We start from the raw sequence: 23,396 nt of genomic DNA on the forward strand, positions 1-23,396 counted from the left end.
AATGTATGCACAAAGAGACTTCCATCTTATTTAAAATATTAAAATATAAGACAGAATAAAACACCCTAAATTAAAATAAAACATAAGCAAATGGATTGTGAAATTGTGAGATTATTCACCTTTAAAGGTACAATATTTTGCCTCAATTACAAGTTATATGTATATAAGAAAATTTTAATGGAAGAAAGTACTAATGTTAACTGAAAAAACAAAATACAAAATTATATAAACATCTTTATCTCAACTATGACAAAATAGATAATGTTTCTAAAATCAAAGAACATATACCAATAGTGGGATTTAAAGTTACATTGTATCTACATTTTGAATATTGCTGGGTTGTTTACACTATCTTCAATGAGCAAGTATTACTTCTATTACTTCTATTAGTAAAAAAAAATAGTCTTCTGGTTCTGCCCCATCTCTCCTTCCTTTTCTCAGAGTTATTAAGAAATAGATAATGCTAGCTTTCTCAACTCTTCCAGTTCCATTTACTCTTCAACCATTTCCATTATTCTTGCCCCTGGCGTGTCACAGAGATTGCCCTTACAAATGTCAATTATAATTTCCTAATTGCCATTTTTATGAAGTGTTCATATATCTTTATTTTCATTCCATTTGACTTCATTTGGCTTTTCCATCCTAACACTTTAGCCTGGCTTCTCAGATAACTCTCTTCCCCAGTTCACCTCCCAATTCTGTATGCTTTAGTCCCTGATTCTTTAACTAAATCTTAAATGTTGCTGTCACTAATGTACTAGGTCTTCTTCTCTGCTTACTCTACATCTTCATCAAAATTGAAACTGCTAGAATCCAATGATTTTTACTATCATCTTCAAGCAGACTGTCTAGAATATTTCCTTCAAACTCAGACACTTTGTCGAAACTAGGAAAGTAGATATATCTACCCCTATATTCTATGTATAGGTCCAAATCAGAATAAGCAACACACACTCCAAATAAAATTTATCATTTTCTTTTCTAGTTCACTGTACTATAAGCAGATGTTGTTGCTATACATTATCACACTGCACAAAAGTCAGATATGCTTTACTTTCCTATAATCCAGTACTATCCAATAGCCACAGCTAATATTAAGCACTTCACTGGGGTTAGTGTGAGTAAGGAATAACATTTTTAATTTCTTTTCATTTTAACTGATGTGTCTAGTGGCTACTGTATTAGAAAGTGGAGCTCTGGTCTCTGTTTTTGGGGGAAGAGGTTCTCATTCTTTTCATTGCATAATGTGATGGGTCACAGAAAATGCCCAGTAACAGCTTATTAATTTGAACAGAGCTAGGAATCAACTTGCAAGTAAAGATCTCTATCTCACAGAAATAATTTATGTATCTTATAGAGAAACAAGTTGCTTTAAGTCCCTCTACAACTGGCCTTTCTAAATTCTGCCTTTATTATCTTACTTTATGATAAATGTTTCCTTACCCAATGGTGAAAAGAGAAAGATCAGAACTTGTGACAGGAAGAAAATCTAAATGCCCCCAAGTCTATTTGTAACTGGAATTTTGATGCAATACTGTAATCAATATACCCATATATAACAAGCATCCTTATTTTTCCCTCAAATATTTGGCCAAAAAAGTGTGTGTTATACATGGCAAAATATGGTAATTAAAATTATTTTTCCCATTTTAATTTTGGAAAAGAACTGGAATTTATTTAATAAACTTTTCCCTGATCTATCTATAAAGACATTTTACTGCATTTTTCCATAGCCTTTAATTGACTAATTTATTCTAAGTTATTTGTTTAATATAGAAAGATAAACATGGCTTTATAGTATAAATGCAACAATTATTGGCAATAAAATATTCAAATTAAGGAATAGATATAGGTACTGTCTTTACTCCTTTCACTGCAGAATCCCTTTACTTGAAAGTTTTAATATCTTGGGAAATATTGTGTTCTTTTTCCCCCTAAGCTAAAATCTCTATGTGTGTGGATACAACACAGATCCTTAGTAATATGACATCCAAAATAATGCCTACTGAACACAAAGGTTTTCAAAAGCAACAAAAAGAAATGAGCACATTATGCAATAAAGATAGAGTAATTAGCATATGCAAAGATTTTAGTGTTTAATAGGTAAATCTTTTAATTTATTATTCTAAAACTATTAGTTAAAACATCTGAGTTCTGACTGAATAAGTGGAAGGAAAAGAAAAGTTCAGCCAAATTAAATGTCTGGGGATTTCAACTTTGAGTACTCAGTGTGACGCACACAAATGGAATATTATGAGGAATTTAATAGCCGGTAGCCCTTAATTACCTACATTAAAAAAAATGCCTTTGTTTCTGCTATTAATAGAAAGCAGACACTCCTATTTTCTAGCATGTCTTAAGTGAGAGGAAAAGACATGCATTTTAGAGTAAATTACTTCTCTTCCTCTAGACATGTAAAAACTACACAGTTTCAGAACTACGTATGCAACTTTGTCCTGGGAATCTGGAAATTTTTCTCTTGACAAGAAAAGTAAACTTTCTAAGTAAAATGCTCATAATTTATCTGTTTTTAATAGTGGTTTATCTAGAGTAAATCCTAAGTGCTCTTTGTATTTAGCGTGAGGAGTAAGCGGTGGTGGGGTTTGGAGGGGAAATATGGGCCAGCTATAAATAGTGTCAACAATAAAAAAAAAGAAAAAAGAAAGAGAAATGCATCAGACCAAAAATCCAAATGCTAAGGTTTACCATTCCATTTCAGGCACACATTATTCTCAGCTGGTCTGATTATTTTTTTTATTTTAAGTGAACAATGACACAAAGAAAATATATCTTTATTTGTTTATTTTCAACCTAAGCAACATTAAACTTCTAAAATTCAAAAAAAGATAAAATAGTGTATTAAACCCCAATTATAATAAAATTCTAAAAATGATAAATGTTCTTTGGTTAATCCATTCATAAAAATAAATAAATTAAAAATCTAAAAACCATAAAGTTGTTCATATTTAGCACATATGAACAAAATTCTTCCTTTTTAAACAAATATATAATGTAATTTTATTCAAGCAAGTTATTATTGATGTGTTTTAATATTACAAAATAATCAATTGTTCAACTCACAAAAGCATTTCATGTTTACATTATAGGATCATCCATAAGAACGGTTACAGTGAGCAAGAATGCATGGAGTTCAAAGCAGTAGTTTACAGTAATACATTACAATCCATCCTATCTATTGTGAAAGCCATGGCTACCCTTGGGATTGATTATGTCAATCCTAGAAGTGCAGTAAGTATGCAAATAATTACAGTTTTAGATTCTACAGTGGAGTTTGAGCAATAGAACACGACTTAATAAATTTGTAGTACTAATCTATACCAAAATTTAAGAATATGAAACATTAATTTTATTTAGGGTAAGATTTCCTATTTTCCTTTAAAGGAAGCCTTTTTTTGATTGTGTGCTATAATCTTATTTAACATTGACTGTTCCTAGGAGTCGAACTTAGTGTAAAACAATATATTACATTAGAGAAAAATAATGGTTATATTTGCTAAATATGAAAGAGTTTAATCCATAAAAATCAAACTGCAGTATCTCTATATTTATTTTCTTAGTTTGTGAGTCATTTCATGAAGTTTTTTAAAAATAAAAACACTACAATTATTATTGTTTAGTGATGATAACAAAGACTATTGGCACAGGGAAACAATTATTTTATAAAGTATTTTTTAAAAAAGAATTCAAGCTGTATGATTAATTAAAATGTTTCTATAATAAATATACTCAAGTAGTCATAGTTTTGTTAATAAAATAGCAACTAAGTTTCATTTTTCTTGTTTTATATTTTGCAATAAAATTATTTTGTTAAAATACATTTAAAATGCACTTGCTTTAAAACAGTTTATGTGCAAGCATATAAAACCATCTTAGTTGACAAATGAAACATAGTACTATCCAAAGAACAATAATAGTTAGCCACATCCAAAAAAAAAGAGGAATTGTGTACATTCATATTAAGAACTCACCTATTTCCTTTTACGTTCCAGGAGCAGCTGGCTGCATCTAGATATTAATTGAACTGTTCCCAGATTAATTTTTAGATACTTTGTTACATAAAAATAAAAACCAGAGAGGCACAGTATAGTAAATATGGAGAAAAAAGTGATGTTTGTTCTTTCCTCTCTCACACTCATAGTTTAGACCATGTAAATTACCATTGGAAGCCATTAGGAAGAAAAAGAAATATTTCATGATGCTAAAGTTGTTCTTTTTTTTTCCTTAAAGCATAGTTGATATACAAATTATATTAGTTTTAAGCATACAATGTAGTCATCCAACATTTGTAAAGTGATCAGCACAATTTGTATAGTAACCACCCATCATGATACAAAGTTATTTTGATATTATGGATTATATTTATTTTATTTTTTATTATTTTTAATTTTTGATTTAATCTTTATTGTATTTATCCATTAACATTTAGTCTGCTTATACTATCCCCCACTGCCCAGCAATCACACTATTGTCCATGTCCATGGGTCCTTTTTCATTTCGTTCAACCCCTCCACCCATTCACCTCCTCCACCACTAGTGGTCAACCTGCTCTCCATTTATGAGTCTGTCCCCATTTCCCTTGTTAGTTCAGTCTGTTCATTAGATTTCACATATGAGTGAATCATATGGTATTTGTCTTTCTTTGACTGGCATACTTCACTTAGCATAATGTTCTCCAGGTCCATCCATACCATCACAAAGGGTAAAATCTTCTTTTCATATAGCCAAGTAGTGTTCCATGGTGTCAATGCCCCATAGATGTATTATCCACTCATCTACTGATGGACACTTGGACTACTTCCATATCTTGACAATTGTAAATAACACTGCAATGAACATAGGGGTGCTTATATTCTTTCAGATTAGTGTTTTTGGTTTTTTCAAATAAATTGCCAGAAACCTGACCTATTCTATGTAGCGTAATACCCTCTAGGTCCACCAATATTATTTCAAATGGTAACAAGTGGAATCTCTGGGTCATAAGGAAGTACCATTTTTAATTTTTGAGGTATCTCCATACTGCTTTCCACAGTGGCTGCACCAATCTGCATTCTCACAAACAGTGCAAAAGGATTCCCCTTTCTCCACATTATTGCCATCACTTGTTTATTTATGATAGCCATCCTGACAGGTGTGAAGTGATTTCCTATTGTTTTAATTTGCATTTCTCTGATGATTAGTGATGTTGAGCATCTTTTCACATGTCTATTGGCCATGTGTGTGTGCTTTTTTGGAGGTGTCTATTCAGGTCCTCGCTGATTTTTAAATTAGATTGTATGGTTTTTTGGTGTTGAGTTTTATAAGTTTTTTATAAATTTTGGATATTAACCCCTTATCAGATGTATCAGCAAATATGTTCTCCCATTCTGTGGGTTGTCTTTTTATTCCGTTGATGGTTTCCTTGGCCATGCAAAACTTTATAGTTTGATATAGTCCGATTTGTTTAATTTTTCTTTTGTTTCCCTTACCTGAGGAGATATATCCAATAAAATATTGTTACAAATAATGTCCGAATTTTTGCTGCCTATGTTTTCTTCTATGATTATTATGATTTTGGGTCTACATTTAAGTCTGTAATCCACTTTGAATTTATTATAAGAAAGTAGTCCAGTTTCATTTTTTGCATGTGTCTGTCTAATTTTCACAACACCATTTATTGAATAAACCATCTTGAGCCCATCATATGTGCTTGCTTCTTTTGTTGAATATTAGTTGCCTACAAAGGTGTGGGCTTATTTCTGGTCTCTCTAGTCCATTCCATTGATCTATGTGTCTGTTTTTATGCCAGTACCATGTTGTTTTGATTACTATGGCCTTATAGTGTAGTTTGATATTAGCATGATTCAACCTCGTTCTTCTTTCTCAGGATCACTGTTGCTATGCCAGGCCTTTTGTGGGTCCATATAAATTTTTGAAATATTTGTTCTAGTTCTGTGATATATGTCATTGGAATCTTGATAGGAATTGCATTGAATCTATAGATTGCTTTGGATAGTAAGGACATTTTTAATGATGTTAATTCTTCCTATCCAGAAACACGGGATGTGCTTCCACTTTTTTACATCTTTTTCTATTTCTTTCTTCACTGACTTATAATTTTCCAGGTCTTTTACATCCTTAGTTAGGTTTATTTCTAGGTATTTTATTCTTTTTGTAGCAATTGTAAATGAGATTGTTTTTGTGATTTCCCCTTCTATTCATTATTGGCATATAAAAATGCAACTGATTTCTCATTATCAATTTTTTATCCTCCTACTTTGCTGAATTCATTTATCAGTTGTAGTAGTTCCTTGATCAAATCTTTGGGGTTCCCTATGTACTGTATCATGCCTTTTATTTCTTCTTCTTGTCTGATTGCTGTGGCTAGGACTTCCAGTACTATGTTGAATAAGAGAGGTCAAAGTAGACCTCCCTGTCTTTTTCTTGATCTTAAGGGGAATGCTTGTAGGTTTTTGCCCATTGCATATGATGCTGGCAGTGGGTTTGTCATATATGGCCTTTATTATGTTTGTTTATGTTTCCTCTAATCTGACTTTGCTGAGAGTTTTTATCATAAATGGGTGCTGGACTTTATCAATTGCTTTTTCTGCTTCTATTGATATGATCAGGTAGTTTTTATCCTTCATTTTGTGTACATAGTACATCATATTTATTGATTTGTGAATGTTGTACCAACCTTGCATACCTGGAATAAATCCCACTTGGTCATAGTATATGATCTTTTCTTTTAAAAAAAAATGTTTTTTTAAAGATTTTATTTATTTATTTTTAGAGAGGGAAGGGAGGGAGGGAGAGAGAGATAGAGAGAAACATCAATGTGCGGTTGCTGGGGGTTATGGCCTGCAACCCAGGAATGTACCCTGGCTGGGAATCGAACCTGGGACACTTTGGTTCCCAGCCCATGCTCAATCCACTGAGCTATGCCAGCCAGGGCCGTGTATGATCTTTTCAATGCATTACTGTATTCAGTTTGCTAATATTTTGTTGAGGATTTTCACATCTATGTTCATCAGAGATATTGGCTTACAATTTTCTTTTTTTATAGAGTCTTTATCTAGTTTTGAAATTAGGATAATGCTGTCCTCATAAAATTTGGGAGACTTCCCTCCTCTCTAATTTTATGAAACAGTTTGAGAAAGAGAGGTGTTAGTTCTTCTCAGAATGTTTGGTAAAATTCACCTGAGCAGACATCCAGTCCAGGGCTTTTGTTTATTGGGAGTGTTTTTATTATTGCTGTACATTACATCTCTGTGGTTTACTTATTTCATAACTGGAAGTTTGTACCTTTTTTCTACTTCACTTTTTTTACTCCTCCCCACATAAAAGTGAACTCATAAGCTATTTGTCTTTCTCTGTCTGACTTATTCTATGTAGCATAATACCCTCTAGGTCCACCATATTGTTTCAAATGATAAGGTTTTGTTCTTTTTTGTGGCTGAGTAATATTCTATTGTTTGTATAGGTGTGTATATGTGTTTATAGATAGAGAGACAGATAGATATATGTGCTTGTATATATAAAAAAATTTTTCCATTCTTCTGCCTGTGGATACTTATGTTGTTTCCATATCTTGGCTATTTTGAATAAAACTGCAGTGCACATAAAGATCCATATATCTTTTTGAATTAGTGTTTTGTTTTCTTCTGATAGCTACCCAGAAATGGAATTGCTGGATCATACAGTAGTTCAATTTTTATTTTTTTGAGGAACTTCATGCTGCTAATTTTAAAGGAAATGGTAAATTTCATTTAGTTCTGCCACTTTTTGATAAAGAGCATGGAAATGTCCTTAGGGCACATAGTTTGTAAGCAGAGTCAGGAGTTCTGCTAGGCTCTCCTTCCATTTTTAGCTCACCCCACAACTTCTTACCAGTAAGTAACATACTTCTCTAGCTTACAGTTTTTTCTTTCACGTGGAAAAAGGGGAACTTGTGAGAAATGAATTACAGTATCCTTTCATTTTTTTATCATTCTATCATGTTTTTATTCATGGGTAGTTCATTTATCACTCTGACCCTAGCATTTCCTTTGAACCTAGGATTTTGAATTGGCTCTTGAAAAACAACCTGGTATAACCACTTTACTCAAAGAAGTAAAAAATAAGCACCACAAAAGATTAGCAATTTGGCCTCCTTTAAATTGCTGGAGTTTAGAGGAAAACCCACTTCTCCTGGTTTCTATTAGAGTACTTCTCCCTATACAAAGTATTTTGTAAAAATATTTGTAATAATTATTTTCTTTCCTCTTTACAGTAATAATACCTGAAACACGTGTTCCTTCTGCATTTACTTGATAATGATTTAACGCTTTAATTTGCATGTGTAATATGCCATGTATTTGCATCACTGAAGTTGGAAATCACAACCTCGCCTATTGCTACTTATTTAAATACATTGTGTACTTCGAACAGCCCAATGTTTGCAAATAAATGATTCCAGTAATTACTAAAGACCTGAAACCTGTTGGTTGAGAGTCTTAATGATCTGGCATTCACATGAAGTGAAGATAACAGACTCTGTACAGTGCTGCCATTATGCTGACAAAAACATAAAAGCAAAGTAATTTATTCAAACTGTATGTTGAATGGAATTAGCAGATTAAGCAGCACTTAGCAATTAGCACAACTCAGGAGTATCTATGTTCTCAAATATCATACATCACCATTGTCAAGTATGACATAACTCGTATTTTTATTTAAACTAATATAAATTATGGCAGTTTCAATCACATTCTTTACTATTTGATTTTAAGATTAATACATTAATTAAGATTAATATATTAAGCCATACCCAATTTAAACTACATATTCAACAGATTAATTTCTAAATACTTGTCCTATGTGTAGCATTCGGAGTTCTGATTTTCTACGGCCTTGTGTTTAAATGTGGTTTGTTTACTTATGGTTCTCACATAACCCTTTGTACATTATTACACAGATAGCCCTTTAGAGAGACAAAGAATCTTGACAGAACGTTTACATGAGCTTTTTGGTCACTGGTTCTGTAAGTTTGGACAAGTTACTTAATGTCTCTAATTTCAGTCTCTTTATCCAAAACTGTTAACACTTTTCTCACTGAATTACAATGACTATTATAGAACAAAGCAGAAATATAAGAAATCTAAATACAAAGTATTGCAGGATGTAACCCCCAGTAAATATTAAGTATTAATATTTTTAGTAATCAGTTTGAATATAGGCAAATGAAAATTTATGTATTGAAGTCTGCATATCTGACATTACTTGAAAAATAATTTTCATTAAACTATCAATATTTTTATATGGGAGACATCTGTCTGGGCACTAGGGATATGCTGAAAAATATGCAGTAAAACATGCAAAAATATTCAGTAAAGAAGATGGAAATAGTATTAGCCCTCAAAAGAAGAAAGACATATTTAACAAGTAATTACAAAGTGTCAGCTATCTCAAAAGGGCAGCACAGCTGAATGTGGAGGTATTCAGGAGTTCCTCCTCATTCTTTGACAGAATTACTGAGAAAGGGAATAATATTTCTAGTGGGGATGGAGGAGGACTAATTAGTCTTGTTTTGGAAATGTTGAGTTTGTATAAGTTCTGTGAAATCTCTACATGTACAAGCAGTTGAAAATGTGCATTTGAAGTTCAAAAGATTTTTTGGGTAGACATCTAAATCTTGCTGTCATTGGCATACATTTACATTTCAGTGTATAATTAATTACACTGAGGAAGTGGATGGGATAACAGAGGACAAGTGCTTAATTTAGGAAGGGCTTTAAAGAGAATAGAGACATGGGTAAAAGTATTGAAAAAACTGTAGTATTTTCTGGTCATTTGAGAGGAACAGGAAACCATATAAGAGAGGATGGAATAGTTAGAGGAAAACCAGGAGTTTGTGGAATCACAGAATTCAAGACAAGGTTTCTGAAGAAAGGTTATCTACATTGAAAGGCCATGAATGAAGTATATGTAAAAGGAACCTATTGGGTTTGATAATATACAGGTCATTGGGTATTTAATGAGAGGTTTCAGAAGAGTTTTGGGCACAGAATGCGTTGAAGTATGTTGAGAAATGAGAAGAGGATATGGGAACAGTTTAAATACAATTTCTGGAGTGATAGCTGAGAAATAAGGGAGGGATAAGATTTACAGAAAAAAGGAATTATTCTTGTTTTGGTTTAATATTTAATAGAATAATGTCATTAACATAAAGCTTGCAAAGAGAAAAAAGCTGAAGAAACAAAAGGGATCATAACAAAGGCATTTAGCAAATTTCTATTTACACTTTCTGACTTTTATTATATTCATAACATCTAGAACATCCACTAGTCCAACATATAAGAATGCTGAAAGTTCTAACACTTTTATCACACAATCTGGGTGGTTTTCTGACCATTTTTGACAAAGTACCCTACAAAGTGAACCCTACAATCTGAACAAAGAATATTGATTCCTGAAGATGCTCTATGACAAAAGTTCTGTGATCAAATAAGTTTGAAATATATACATAGTATTCAATATTACAATTCTTAGAAATTTGCAAATGATATTAGTGATAAAAGGCTCTGAAAATCTGTAGCAACAAACCTGGCATTTTAAAACTGGCATTCCCCTAAGTTACTAGATTATGATATTCTTTCCTTCCTTTGATAGATACTTTCTGCAATTTTTGGAAATATGAGGCTTGGGTTCTGAATGAGTTTCATGAAGTTTAAGGACCAACTGAGGTCTCTAATTTTGATGAGGAAATTCTGGGTAACCTGTAGAGAAAATATATATTTTGCTTTCTAGCAACAGTTCCAGAACTATGTAAACTTGAATGAGCCATTCTAGAACCACCATAATTCTCATGCTTTTCCAAATAAATCATAAGGAAATAAACTTTCTTCAGGATGCCACTCATCCCCACTTTGAGCCTTAGGAAAAAAATGTGGGAAATTGAGATCCCTTAAAGTTTCTCAAGAGCACATGGTCTGAGTTAATTAGCATATTTAATTGATTTATTCATTCAACAATATTTTAGGGGCATATACTATGTATTAGGTTCTGTTCTTAGTCTTAACAGTAATGAACAAAATAATAAAATCTCTGTCTTCAAGTGCTTACAGTCTAATGTAAAATATACGTTTGTTTTGTATATTTTTGTAAAAAACAAGTTTTGTTTTTTAAAGCATTTCCTCTATGGCAATCTTATAATGAAAACATGAAACAGACTGACAGCTGCCAGAGGGGAGGGAGAAGGAAGGGAATGATGGGAAGGAGAAACAATTAGTCAAAGAACATGTGCGAATGACCCCTCAACATGCGCAACAGGGTGGAGATGGACAGTAGGGTTGGGGTGGGAGGACAGGGGTGCATGGGGGTAAAAATTGGGACAACTGTAATAGAATAAATAAGAATTTTTTTAAATGAGCTGAGACAAGAAATAAAAATAAAAGAATAAAACATAAAAACTGTTAACATAAAAAAATAAAGAAATATGTACTATATAAGTATTAATAAGTACTATGAAAAATCAAGGAGTGTAAGGGGCTAGAAAGTATAAAAGAATGGAAGAAAGGGTCACCCTGGATGGCATCCTTAAGGGACTGGTGTTTGGAAAGACACCTGAATGAATGAGCAACAAGGAGGACATGAAAGGAGCTCTGAAATCGGGGCTGGTGAGAGCAAGGAACAGTAAGGAATCCAGTGGATCTTGAGGAATGGGGAAAGGAAATGCTTTAAAAAAGGAAGAGAGGGGAGAAAGAGACAGAGACAGAGACACTGAGAGAGAGGGAGGGGGAGGGAGAGATAAAGAAATAGTGATGAAAGGAAACACATGGGTCAAAACATGTGGAGCCTTGTGAGCAATACTAATGGATTTGGTTTTATTTTCAGTTTAATGGGAAAGTACTGGTGTTTTTAAAATAGGGCAGTAAGATAAGCAGTAGGAGTTCAGTTTTTAATCAATTTGGTTGTTTGTACAACTTCTCATAATACCTGTTAATTTTGATGTTACATATTTTTAAAATTCAAATTTGTTTGGTGGGTCCTAACCCTTAAACATATGAATTTTGATTCTTTAAATCAGAGCTTCCCAACCTTTTTGGCACCAGGGACTGGTTTCATGGAAGACAATTTTCCTACAGACTGCAAAGAGGAAGAAATGGCTTTATAGCCTGCCACCAGATGTAGCTTAATTGTCACTTGCCACTTGCTAGTAGGGTTTTGATATAAATCTGCAAGCAATTGATTCATTATTGTCTCCATGTAGTCAAACCTCTCTGCTAATGATAATCTGTATTTGCAGCCGCTCCTCAGTGCTAGTAGCATCACCACCTCAGCTCCAGGTCAGATCATCAGGCATTGGATTCTCATAGGGACTATGCAACCTAGATCCCCCACATGCACAGTTCACATTAGGGTTCCTGCTCCTGTGAGAATCTAATGCACCACACATCTGGCAGGACGCAGAGCTCAGGTGGTAATGTCAGAGATCAGGAGCGGCTATAAATACAAATGAAGCTTTGCTTGCTTCTGTTCTTAGTCTTGTCTAGTCTTAGTTCTTTGCTTGCTGCTGTTCATCTCCCGCTGTGCAGCCTGGTTCCTGACAGGCCACAGACTGGTATTGGTCCTTGGCCCATGGACCTGGAGAATGGGGACCCTGCCTTAAATTACTGTGTGAGAACTTTAAATAGCTGGAGAACAACTTCAACAATAGAAATGTAGTATGTCTAATAAGAACTTTCTTATGTTTTTTTAAATTGTACATGTTCACGGATTCCCAACTCAGGCTGCACATTGTGTCACTTGAGGGATTTAAAAAATATATATCTTTGCAGAAACTGATACCCAGAAATTCTGACTTATTTTGTTTGGGTAAAGGTCCCGGTATCAGTATTTTTAGGAAGTGCCCCACAGGTTTAAATCAGTGCCATCAACTTCAGCTATGAATTCAATAAAGTAAAAAACAAAAATCTAGAAAGACAAATTGATAGGATTGCTTGCTCTTGGCGAAGGTTCTAGGATTGATATGATCATCAAAGAAGATTTTCTGACATTTAAATGTTCCAGGTGAGACTATGTTCATGACATCTATATAAATAAATTATATTTAAATTAAAAATGGAAACTTCAAAAGAGAAACAAACGAGTTTATTAGCTTGGTTTGTAAAGGTGTGCTAACTTGTAGGAGACAGTTCTGCATGGTGTGGGCCCAGCTCCCATTCAGACATGCACAGGACCCACACCCACAGATAGGTTCTCCCATGGGGAATCAGGCCTGCAATGTGCCTAGGCTGCATTGAGTCTTGCTCTTGCTAAAAAAACTCCCTCACCCTGAATTGAGGACATTTACTGCAAAGTAACTTCCTAAAGTACATGCTAAACCTTCCAAGAATGAGTGTAACAGGTTCAACCACTTTGCCTTTTCATTTGCAAATATCCCTTTCTGTGATGTGATTAGCAGCATTGGCTCTTTTGTTTTCTGTAAAAGGTAACCAACCAAAGCAAACCCATGTATAGTAAATGAGGACCATCATGTAATGGGCAGAGAAACCCAATAAAGGCTGGTCAGGGCAAGAGCCAAGGCTTTTGCTCCCCTTGAGAGAAAAGCCATGCTGTCCCTTTTCCTCCACTGGACTCGGTAGTCCATGCAAATGTCTCATTGCATCCATAATGACTCAGACACTGCAGACTGGTGTCTGTATCACTAACTGGGTATGCAATTTTTTCCCTGTAGGGACAAAGTTGTTTGAGCAACTTTCATCGCATCATTTCTCCTAAATGACATTTTCATAGTGGAAAGAGCTACATAAGATGATTCCAGCAAAAGTGCCTGGATCATATTTTGCTGACTTTGCAGTTCTCTCTCTGATCCAACCAGTCAGGAAGAAGGATTTAAATCTTACCCTGTGCTGATGCAAGAAAATGGGGTCAAGCCTTTGATTTGGGTCATTTGAAATTGTTGGCTTAATGGTCACTTAATCAGTTTGGTTTGACAATAAAATCTCAATGTGAAGAAAGACAAAAATAAGATTTTTAGTCTCAACAGAGCCTCTTTCTAATATTAGGAAACATACCTTTAGTTTTTCATGTAAAGAGTAGAGTTTTAATAAAGCAGTGAAATAAACTTGGAATCAATTTAAAATAATAATAATTTAAAATGCATCATAAAACCAGCAAATACTTATTGGACATACTCCTGACATTGCACAAAATATATCTGGGTTTGACTATTTTTCTGATGCTTGTTGTCTTTACTGATTCATAAAATTAACCACCTAGCTTTCGAGTCCTTATTTGTAAAATGGAAAAGAGAGTGTCTACATAACCATTGTGAGAATTGTGTAAAATATTACATGTGCTGGCTGTCTTGAGAATATAATAACATGTGCAGGAAAGAGTATAAGATTTGGAGTCTGACAACCAGAATCTGACTCCCTTCTTCTTCTCTTGCCTGGTCTATAATGGTCAGTAATTAGTTTGAAACTCAAATTCTTATTCTTAAAAAATTTTTTTCTCACAAAATAAATTTGATAAATAGTTTAGATAAACTGTGGGCCATATTATTTACTCATTTTATTTCTTTCTGCTCCTGTCAGCTCCATATCTCATCAAGAGTAACATAGTGCATGCTTTCTTTTCTTTTTTTCTTTTCTTTTCTTTGATTAAATTTATTCAGGTAACATTGGTTAATAGGATCACATAGGTTTCAAATGTAGATTTCTATGATACGTGATCTGTATATTGCATTGTTTGCCCACAACCTAAGTCAAATCATCTTCTGTCACCGTATGTTTGGTCTTTTCCTTCTACCACCCTCCCACCCCCTTCTCTGAGGTAACCACCATACTGTTGTCTGTCTGTATTTGTGAGTTCTAGTTTTATATTCCACATATAAGTGGAATTTTATGGTTCTTAGCTTTTTCTGGCTGACCTGTTTTACTTAGCATAATATTCTCAAGGTCTATCCATGTTTTCCCAAATGCCCTTCTCTTCTCTTTTTTTTTTTCATGAAGTCTGACCCCTGCCCTATTAACTTGCCTCAAAGGCATGAAATTAACAACACCACATAAATGTTTAAAACTTTGAGTGGATCAAAGTATTTATCATTACTCATTTATATGGTTAATCTAAATAAGTACATGATGACAAATAATATTATATATCAATTTCTAAGTGTAATTTTAGAATATTGAGTTTTATTTTCCATTTTTGTTCTAAATTTTACATTGTGTTTTTATTTCCTAGGAAAACAATGGCTAAGATAAAAGAAAAGCCAATTTAGATCATATCCATTACCCTTTTAGAGCATTTTGAGGATCTGAGATCTCAATGGATTTACACTAAAGTATTATTATCCCTTTTTACATCATATTCAAAAGTTAATTATCTATACCAAAATATCCTATTTTTAAAATTATAACATTTAAATATATTAGTTTTGCAATGGAGAACTCTTCTGAGTATCAGCCAATGATTATTAGGAACTGTAGTTTTATTAACCTTAAGATATATAGAATAGATTTCAATAGAATTATTACCTAAAGAAGTAACATAAAATCATACTATTGAAATGCTCTTTTTTTAAAAAAAAAAGAATGTTATTTAAAATAACAAAATGCTTTTGTTCTTTTCATAAAAACATTGCCATAGGAAGACCAACGACAACTCTGTGCGACAGCACACACCCTGGAAGATGGTGGAATGACGCCTGAGCTGGCTGAGGTGATAAAACGACTATGGAGGGATCCAGGAATCCAGGCCTGCTTTGAGAGGTCATCTGAATATCAGCTCAATGACTCAGCAGCTTAGTAAGTGAACACACTGTGATGGGAATTGTAGTTAAAATATTTCAAATTAAGAATTATAACTGTATACTCTGCATTCACAATCACAAGTGAGCTAAGTAAATGGCTTTACATTGTATTATACTAAAATAAATGTAATTCAAGAGAAACAAAAAAGATCAAAATGAGATGTAAAAAAATATAACCAGGGCAGCACTTTAAATAATTAATTTTGAAACTATTTACCTGAGATCTATATGTTTTAAATATATTCTCTGAGCTAAAAAGAATCAATCATTTTCATCATGCTCAACATAAATGCAGATTGGTGACATGCACAGTAAGTTTGGGGCTATTCATTTCATCTATATCCATGTTACTAAAGTCATGTTCTAAAGTAGTCTTATTACTGGCACATACTTTGGGTTTCCTTTGATTCCAGGAGCACGATACAGAGTTCTAGAAGTAAGAAATTGATATCCACAACATTTGAATATTTTGGAATTCTTTTTGAGTCTCAAGAAAGATTATATAATTTCTCTAGCTATCATTCAGGTAGCAATTACTAGCCAAAAACAAGTTAGAAAGTGACATTATTTATAATTTCACTATTAATTTTGTTTCTATTTTAGTAAATGGTTCTTATTCCATTGTCATATCCCTACACTATGTGTATATATGTCTATACATGTAATCATAGTTTAGTTATTAATTCTATATTTCCATCTATGCTTATGAATATGTAAAAAAGGATAGAGTCTTTTTAATGAACCCCCAACACAACAGAACACTCCATCAGCCCTTAAAAGAAAAAAACATAATGTAAAAGTGAAAAAAAATGAAAGATTATTTGATAACAAAACAATAAAGCTTGCATGATACTTCAGATTTTTAATCATGATGGGCAGAAGGACTATGGAGAGAAAACAAGCCATATAAATTCTAGGAAAAGATAAGTCTTCTGTGATTACTCTTTCACATTCATTTTAAATTCCAAACCCAAAGGACACATAACCCTTGACCAGCTCTTGTGTCAGTGATGAAGTAGAGAATGAATATCATCCTGTGATTATATAAACTTAAAAAACTTTTTATAAGTATCTCAGTACCTAGTCACATTTTAATACTAAGAGGATTCTTTGAAGTATAGAAAACATTGCTTTTCTATATGAATCATTAATAAAAGCAGTCACAGGAAGAAGTTGAAATATATAATATTTTCATAAAAAGTTGCTTAGAAAGTTCTGGAAAGAGGAAAAATATTGGATAAATTAGATGATAGACAACTGTAATTAGTTTTAGGTACACATTATATTAAACATGATTTTTCCTTAAAATACAATAAGAAACATATTTACAGTTATATTATCATATGGTTACCCAACACTTTGCTCTTTGATAGCAAAAAAATGTACATAATGTAGTCAAAATGGGCAGATAAAATGACATTTTTTTGTATTTTTCTAGACTTATAATATTTGGTCTTATTTTTTTTATTTGTTTGGACACATAAAATATATTTTACATTGGCACTATCATATAGATTCATATTAAGAGCAATTTATCTGATTTTCAAGTTAAACACATGGACACAATATCTATTTGCACCCATCTTGCAAATGTTCCTGATAATGTAATGGGTTTTAATATCCAGATTTATTGTCATGGAAGTAGAATAACAACAGTAAAGTTAATTCCCCCCAACACTCCCATGTCTAAAAAAAGACTTCACATAAAATAAAAAACATTAAATGTTAACTTTTTGTTTTTATAGATCCGTAAAAGGAAATATTAAGTAAAGGCTTGTTAAGAAAAAAATAATTGAATGGCTAATTTTTCCTCCAAAAATTAACAGCAGATTTTTCTCAAGTGCTGAGTAATATTTACATTTTAAAACTAGAAAATATAATATCAGGTCGATACCAGTCCATGTCTATTTCACAGGGATTATATAAAGCAATGGCCTCTTTTCTTTCCTTCCTCTCTTTTCCTCTCTCTTTCTCTCCCTTCTCCTTCTCTTGTCTTTCTTTTCTTTTCCTCCTCTTTTCTCTTTTCCTTTCTTCTGCTTTCTGTCATTTTTTTTTGGTGAAAGTGAGATATTTGTTCATCTCTCAAACATAGAGACCCTTCATGTTGAAGCTAACAGAGATAAAGTACTAAACAGTATAAGAAAAAATAATATTGTTGGCAACATAACGCCTCCCGCACATAGCTACTAGCAAACTGAAGGAAACGAGTCATGACAGTGGCAAACAGGGGAAGGAATTTAGTTAATACTTGGTGATTTACTCATTGGGGCTGTCCGGTATATTATTGAAATTCCATATGCTTTCAGACTTAACACAGATTTGACCAGGAAAAACAGTGTTTTTACATGAATAGAAAAAGAATCAGATGTTTTTAAGTTATTTGAGATTACACACACACACACACACACACACACACACACACACACACACACATACTTAGGGCATCTGATTTGGTTTAAGTTTGAGCCCACAGGCTTGAGCACCCAAATCCTGTATTTGTTTATAAAAACAAATGTTTTAAATGCAAATATGTCACTCTACTAATACTTCTGCTTTGTTTGAAATGATTTATATATGCAAATAAAATACATTAAAATGTGTCTTTCTTTACCAAAGCATTCATTTGGCTATTATTAAAATGAACTTAATATCTATTATGGCAAGTATGTTTTTGTTTTGTTTTTGCCCCTCCATGAACCAGTTAACCAACTGTATACCTACCACCTATGTAGACTTTGTCCAAAGGAATTTGATTAACAAAATAGAAAATAGATGAGCTAGAAAAAATCTTTCAATATTTTCTTATGATATATTTATATCTTTTCCTTTTTTAAGAAAATTGAACTTTATTAGAGTAAAACATGGTGATATATTTCATATTATACACATATGTATTTCTGAAGTGTGATTGTCTCTTTGTCCTTGGCCAAAATCCTTTTGAGGTACTTACCTATTCTAAGTTTATTTAAGCTTAAAAGAAGAAAGATCCAGCCCTGGCTGGTATAGCTCAGTGAATTGAATGCGGGCTGTGAACCAAAGTGTCACAGGTTCGATTTCCAGTCAGGGGACATGCCTGGGTTGCAGGCCATGACCCCCAACAACCACACATTGATGTTTCTCTCTCTCTCCCTATCTCCCTCCCTTCCCTCTCTAAAAATAAATAAATAAATCTTAAAAAAAGAAGAAAGATCCTTTAAGAATAAATTATCTATGTTGCTGTTGAACTTATTTTTAAACAAATGATAAAACAGCTTTGCTTTTTTGAGGCATTGTGCTAAGGCATAAACAACTATTCAACTTAGTCTCTGAAAAATTCAAATTTAAATAATAATATTCAGTTGGATTCTACCTTTCAAATTCTGTCTATAGCGATGTAAGCCTATAGTCATCTTCCTATTTAAGCTACGTGTGTAAACTTGGTTCAATATAATGGCAAATTTGATAATTAAAAACCTTACCAGTCTATTACTATATCTATGTAACATTTCCCCAGAAATAGCCATATTGCTAAGCTACTAAAGCTTTTGTATCAAAAGTCTAGAACAGCGGTTTTCAACTGTTTTTAAAGTAATAAAACATTTATTTTAGTCTATAAACATTCTCTGGTTTCAAGGATGAAGTTAAAAGCTGTTTCTTTCCTCTAATCTAATAGACTCTTCTCATACAGCACACAGCTTAATCAGGTCTCTTCCTATCTCTCATCATTCCTAGATCCTGTAAGCAGAAAGAGGATTGTATTCAGCCTGGTAACAGCAGGGTTTTTAAGTATGGCCTCCAGGGAAGAGTGGGACACACTGATGCACTGATGGAAGAGTAGAAGAGGCAGGAGTGGGTACAAGGTGTAGGCTCAGTTTTCCATCCACCAGAATGCTGGCTCGGGGGCAGATGAACAGTTCCATGAATTAGTTCCAGTGTGAACCAGCAAGAAAGTCAAAATTTTATTTCTTAAAATTCAAAGTGCCTCAATACAAACTATAACATTTTGAGATTAATCTAGTGATCATTAAACAAGTGATCATTAAGTGATCACCATTATATCATTTGGATTATGTAAGTCTAATAAAAAGAACTTTTCTCTCAAATATCTATGATTACACCATCCAATCTACCACATATGCCTCATAAAATGCAAGCTAACGCAGCATTTCTCTGTGTACTTTTAAAAGGGGCCCCCACTCCCATGGGTCAGCTGTGTATCACGCTCACTGCTCTGCCACATCCCTCCCAATAAGCTCTTATAATGGTCATAAGCAGAGTTTGAAAATTACCAGTCTGGAGTTTGATACTTTTAATAGACCCTAAACAAAAACCATCATTTGTTATATATCCTGGTATCTTCAAATGCAAAGTTAAAAATATATATGTTATTTTATTGTTTTTTCAATTAGCTACCTTAATGATTTGGACAGAATAACGGCTCCTGGATATGTCCCAAATGAGCAGGATGTTCTACATTCTCGAGTAAAAACAACTGGAATCATTGAAACTCAATTCTCCTTTAAAGATCTTCATTTCAGGTATAAGCAAATGTCTTCCCTATCAACAGAAAAATCTGTCATGCACAATAATTCTGTGTAGAGAAAAGTTCTAACTCATTTTCAAGTGCAGCAAGTCCCTGGGAATGCTCACTAGGACTAGTTTGCTTTCAGTACAACCGACCTTTACTGCCCTTTTTTCAGCCTCACATGTGGACCCTCATCCTGAGCCCCATCCTTCCCTCCAAGAGCAAGTGGGAGCTAGATTTTATTTTTCTTACACCTGAAACTGATATCTTACTTTAAAAAGGAAATATATTTAAATAACACTTAAGCAACAGGTGCCAGAGGTCCTATTTCCTTTGCCTTCCAACCCTCCCATTTGCTTGAAATAGTCTTATTAATTTGTTTCCTTAATTTAAAAATGCAAATAATTGAGAAGATAATTATTTGAATATGATGCTACTTACTGCAGTAGCAAAACCTAATTTAAAAGTATGATTTGGTTATAAAAATGAGGCCATTATTTCTGTTGCCTTTGCATTCTTGAGACCTTCATAGAAATTCAGTCACACAATTACCCCTTTACTATACCAAGAAATGCCTATAGAAATCCGTATTGTTTTGTTAGAAAGTGTCCCTTGACACGTAAGCACTTCTTCCTATCAATTGTGGATAAGAAGGAATATTAAACATTAAAACCACGTTCTATATGTATCCTTTAGTAATGAAAAAAGTCACTAAAGTATAATTAATAAAGTCATTCACACATGCAATAAGAAAAGTAATTTTTAAATAGTATAAAAACTAGAAAAGAGGTGGCAAATTATTTGTATCAATATGTAAAGAAAATTTTATTTTAGTGGGATAAATGTTTTTAGTTTTTTTAAGTATTAAAATTGGTGAGACACAATATCTAATTAGAATGGTTATTTACATAGATGGCCAGGATATTTTACAAGTTGATATGGAAGAAAACTCTTCAAAATTTATACCTAAATTTCAGGCCCAGAGATAATTTTTAAAAACTCAAACCAGTATAAAAGGACCACAAAGACTGGGGTCAACATCCCCTGTTGGCAATGTAAGCGCAGTTTGTCTTCAGTCCTGTCATCACTGTGATGCCCTTCCTCCTCAGCAACCCTTTTCTCCAGTCTCCTGATCTTTGATCCAGTTTCCGTGGTTTTCCTCTGGAAGCTCAAGTCCAATAGCTTCTCTCTCCTCTGCCTCCCCTAAGCCTATCTGAGCATTTTTGGCACACTTGTCTTTTTTTTCTTACTCTCCTTTCTTCTCTCCAAATTTCTCAGTGAAACTCAGACCAGAAACTAGGTGTAGGCCTTGAGTCTAGTCCTTCCAAGATTCCAAACCACGTTCTCCATTAACTAGCAGCAGTTGTCAAGGAACAAAGATACCTTTTCTTTACTTATCTAATAAGTTTGTTGTAAAGTCTAGCAGAAAGTTATAACTTGAGTTAACGTATCTTACACAAGCTAATAGAATTTCCAAGATCCTAGATTGTCTTGATCATTAAGTCAGTTTTGGAAATTAACATCACATTTTGAACACATAGAAGCTCACAACCCTGGGCATTCTTTACATCACCAACCAATTTCTCAGATACAAGCACCATCATAAATTATCTTTTTTTATACAGCTGTTCCTTGAACATGCAAGCCATAGAGCTGTTGTACATGCTGTTCTCTTCATCTAAAATGTTCTGACCTTGGATCTCTGCAAAATCTGGCTTCTTTTTATCTTAAGTCCTCAAATCAGTGGTCTTTCCTCAGGGAGCTTTGACCATCCTATTGATTATTCGTACACATCCCTGTCAGTTCTACATGCAGCAGCAGCATGATAGTAAATGTATAAGATTGAGCTCACAGGGACAAAGGGAGGGGAAAGGCTGATTTATGGCCCTTGATGATTTCCTTCGTGTAAACACCCTGACACAGTAGCCAACCTCCCAATACGATGGGAGGTCACTAATGTAGAATTGGGGAGAAATACAAAGAAACAGCTCTTACTAGCTGTGCCAAGTGAGCAAGTGTCAGTATACCATTGATATATGATTCTATTTTCTTCTCTTTTTAAAAACTTATCAGTATATGAAATCACCTTTTTTCTTCTTCAGTTTACTCTTTTTTGTTCTGTTTCTGCCTCATGTGCTCTGAGCTCCAGGAGGCCAGGGGCCATGTCTGTTTATAGCTCTGTCTTCTGTGATTATCAGTGTAGCTAGCATAGAGTCTATGCATATAGTTGATTCTTGCTGGATGAATAAATGTATATTTCACTCTGTGTACACTATCTTTATTGTACTCAGTTACACCCTGTAACTGTACATAGTGAACTAGACATCGCTGTCCTTATAAAGATTAAAGAATGAAGAAATGAAGACTAAAACTAGGTGAAAGATTTCCCCAAGTTCAAACATAGTAGTGCTAGAAATATGATTAGAGTGCACAAATTTCTAACTTCAAAAACCACACTTGTTATGCTGTATATCACTGGTGGGCTATGAGTAAGTTGGGGTGGAAACAATTCTTTTTTATATAAAGTAAGCACTACTTCTAATGTTGTTGGTTATTCATAATTCCCTCCAGAGAGAAAAGGGGGAATACAATTAAATGACAGCCTGTTCAGGATATATCTTTGAGTTGACAGGCATCTATGGTAATTCCCAAGTCTGTGATTCTAAAACTAGGATACAGGATGATTGCCAATGAGCATACAAAGCCTCAGAAATCATGTTGATTTTCTGGAATATTTATTTCACTCAGTACTAAATATAAAAATATTCAGAAATTTATAAAACAAATATTCTTAGTATACTACACTAGCATACAATTTTTAAAAACCAGTATTTTAAAGATATATTTTACCCATAATAAGCCTCTTCATATTAGACCTCTAGACCTCTCCAGTGGTACATGATGTTTATTTTAGTATTTGTGTGCCTTTGTAGTTCTGTGGTTAATTTTGTACACATTGTCTTACATGTCTCCTAGTCTACGTTCATATACTTCTAGTTCTTATGGAGGAATGAGAAAGGTTTTGCCAATTCTTCATTACAGTATAAATGGCAAAATGTAAAATGTTTGTGAATTGGATTATGAAGCACAGTTAGTGCT

At 33.4% G+C, this 23,396-nt stretch overlaps 2 protein-coding genes across 2 annotated transcripts in view; one reads left to right on the top strand and one right to left on the bottom strand.

Annotated features, from left to right (window-relative positions):
- CD36 (CD36 molecule) overlaps window positions 1–23,396 on the bottom strand; it is a 296,355-nt gene that overhangs the window by 180,712 nt on the left and 92,247 nt on the right. The gene's annotated exons all lie outside the window — the stretch shown is intronic.
- Window positions 1–23,396, top strand: part of GNAT3 (G protein subunit alpha transducin 3) — a 53,535-nt gene that overhangs the window by 18,223 nt on the left and 11,916 nt on the right. The window contains exons 3-5 of the mRNA XM_045827393.1: window positions 3,108–3,249; window positions 15,631–15,788; window positions 20,182–20,310. Of these exons, the coding sequence (XP_045683349.1) occupies window positions 3,108–3,249; window positions 15,631–15,788; window positions 20,182–20,310 (429 nt within the window). The remainder of the gene's footprint in view (window positions 1–3,107; window positions 3,250–15,630; window positions 15,789–20,181; window positions 20,311–23,396) is intronic.

Source organism: Phyllostomus hastatus, unplaced genomic scaffold (assembly GCF_019186645.2).
Source record: "Phyllostomus hastatus isolate PE091 unplaced genomic scaffold, TTU_PhHast_1.1 phas_scaffold_78, whole genome shotgun sequence".
NCBI classification, from domain to species: domain Eukaryota; kingdom Metazoa; phylum Chordata; class Mammalia; order Chiroptera; family Phyllostomidae; genus Phyllostomus; species Phyllostomus hastatus.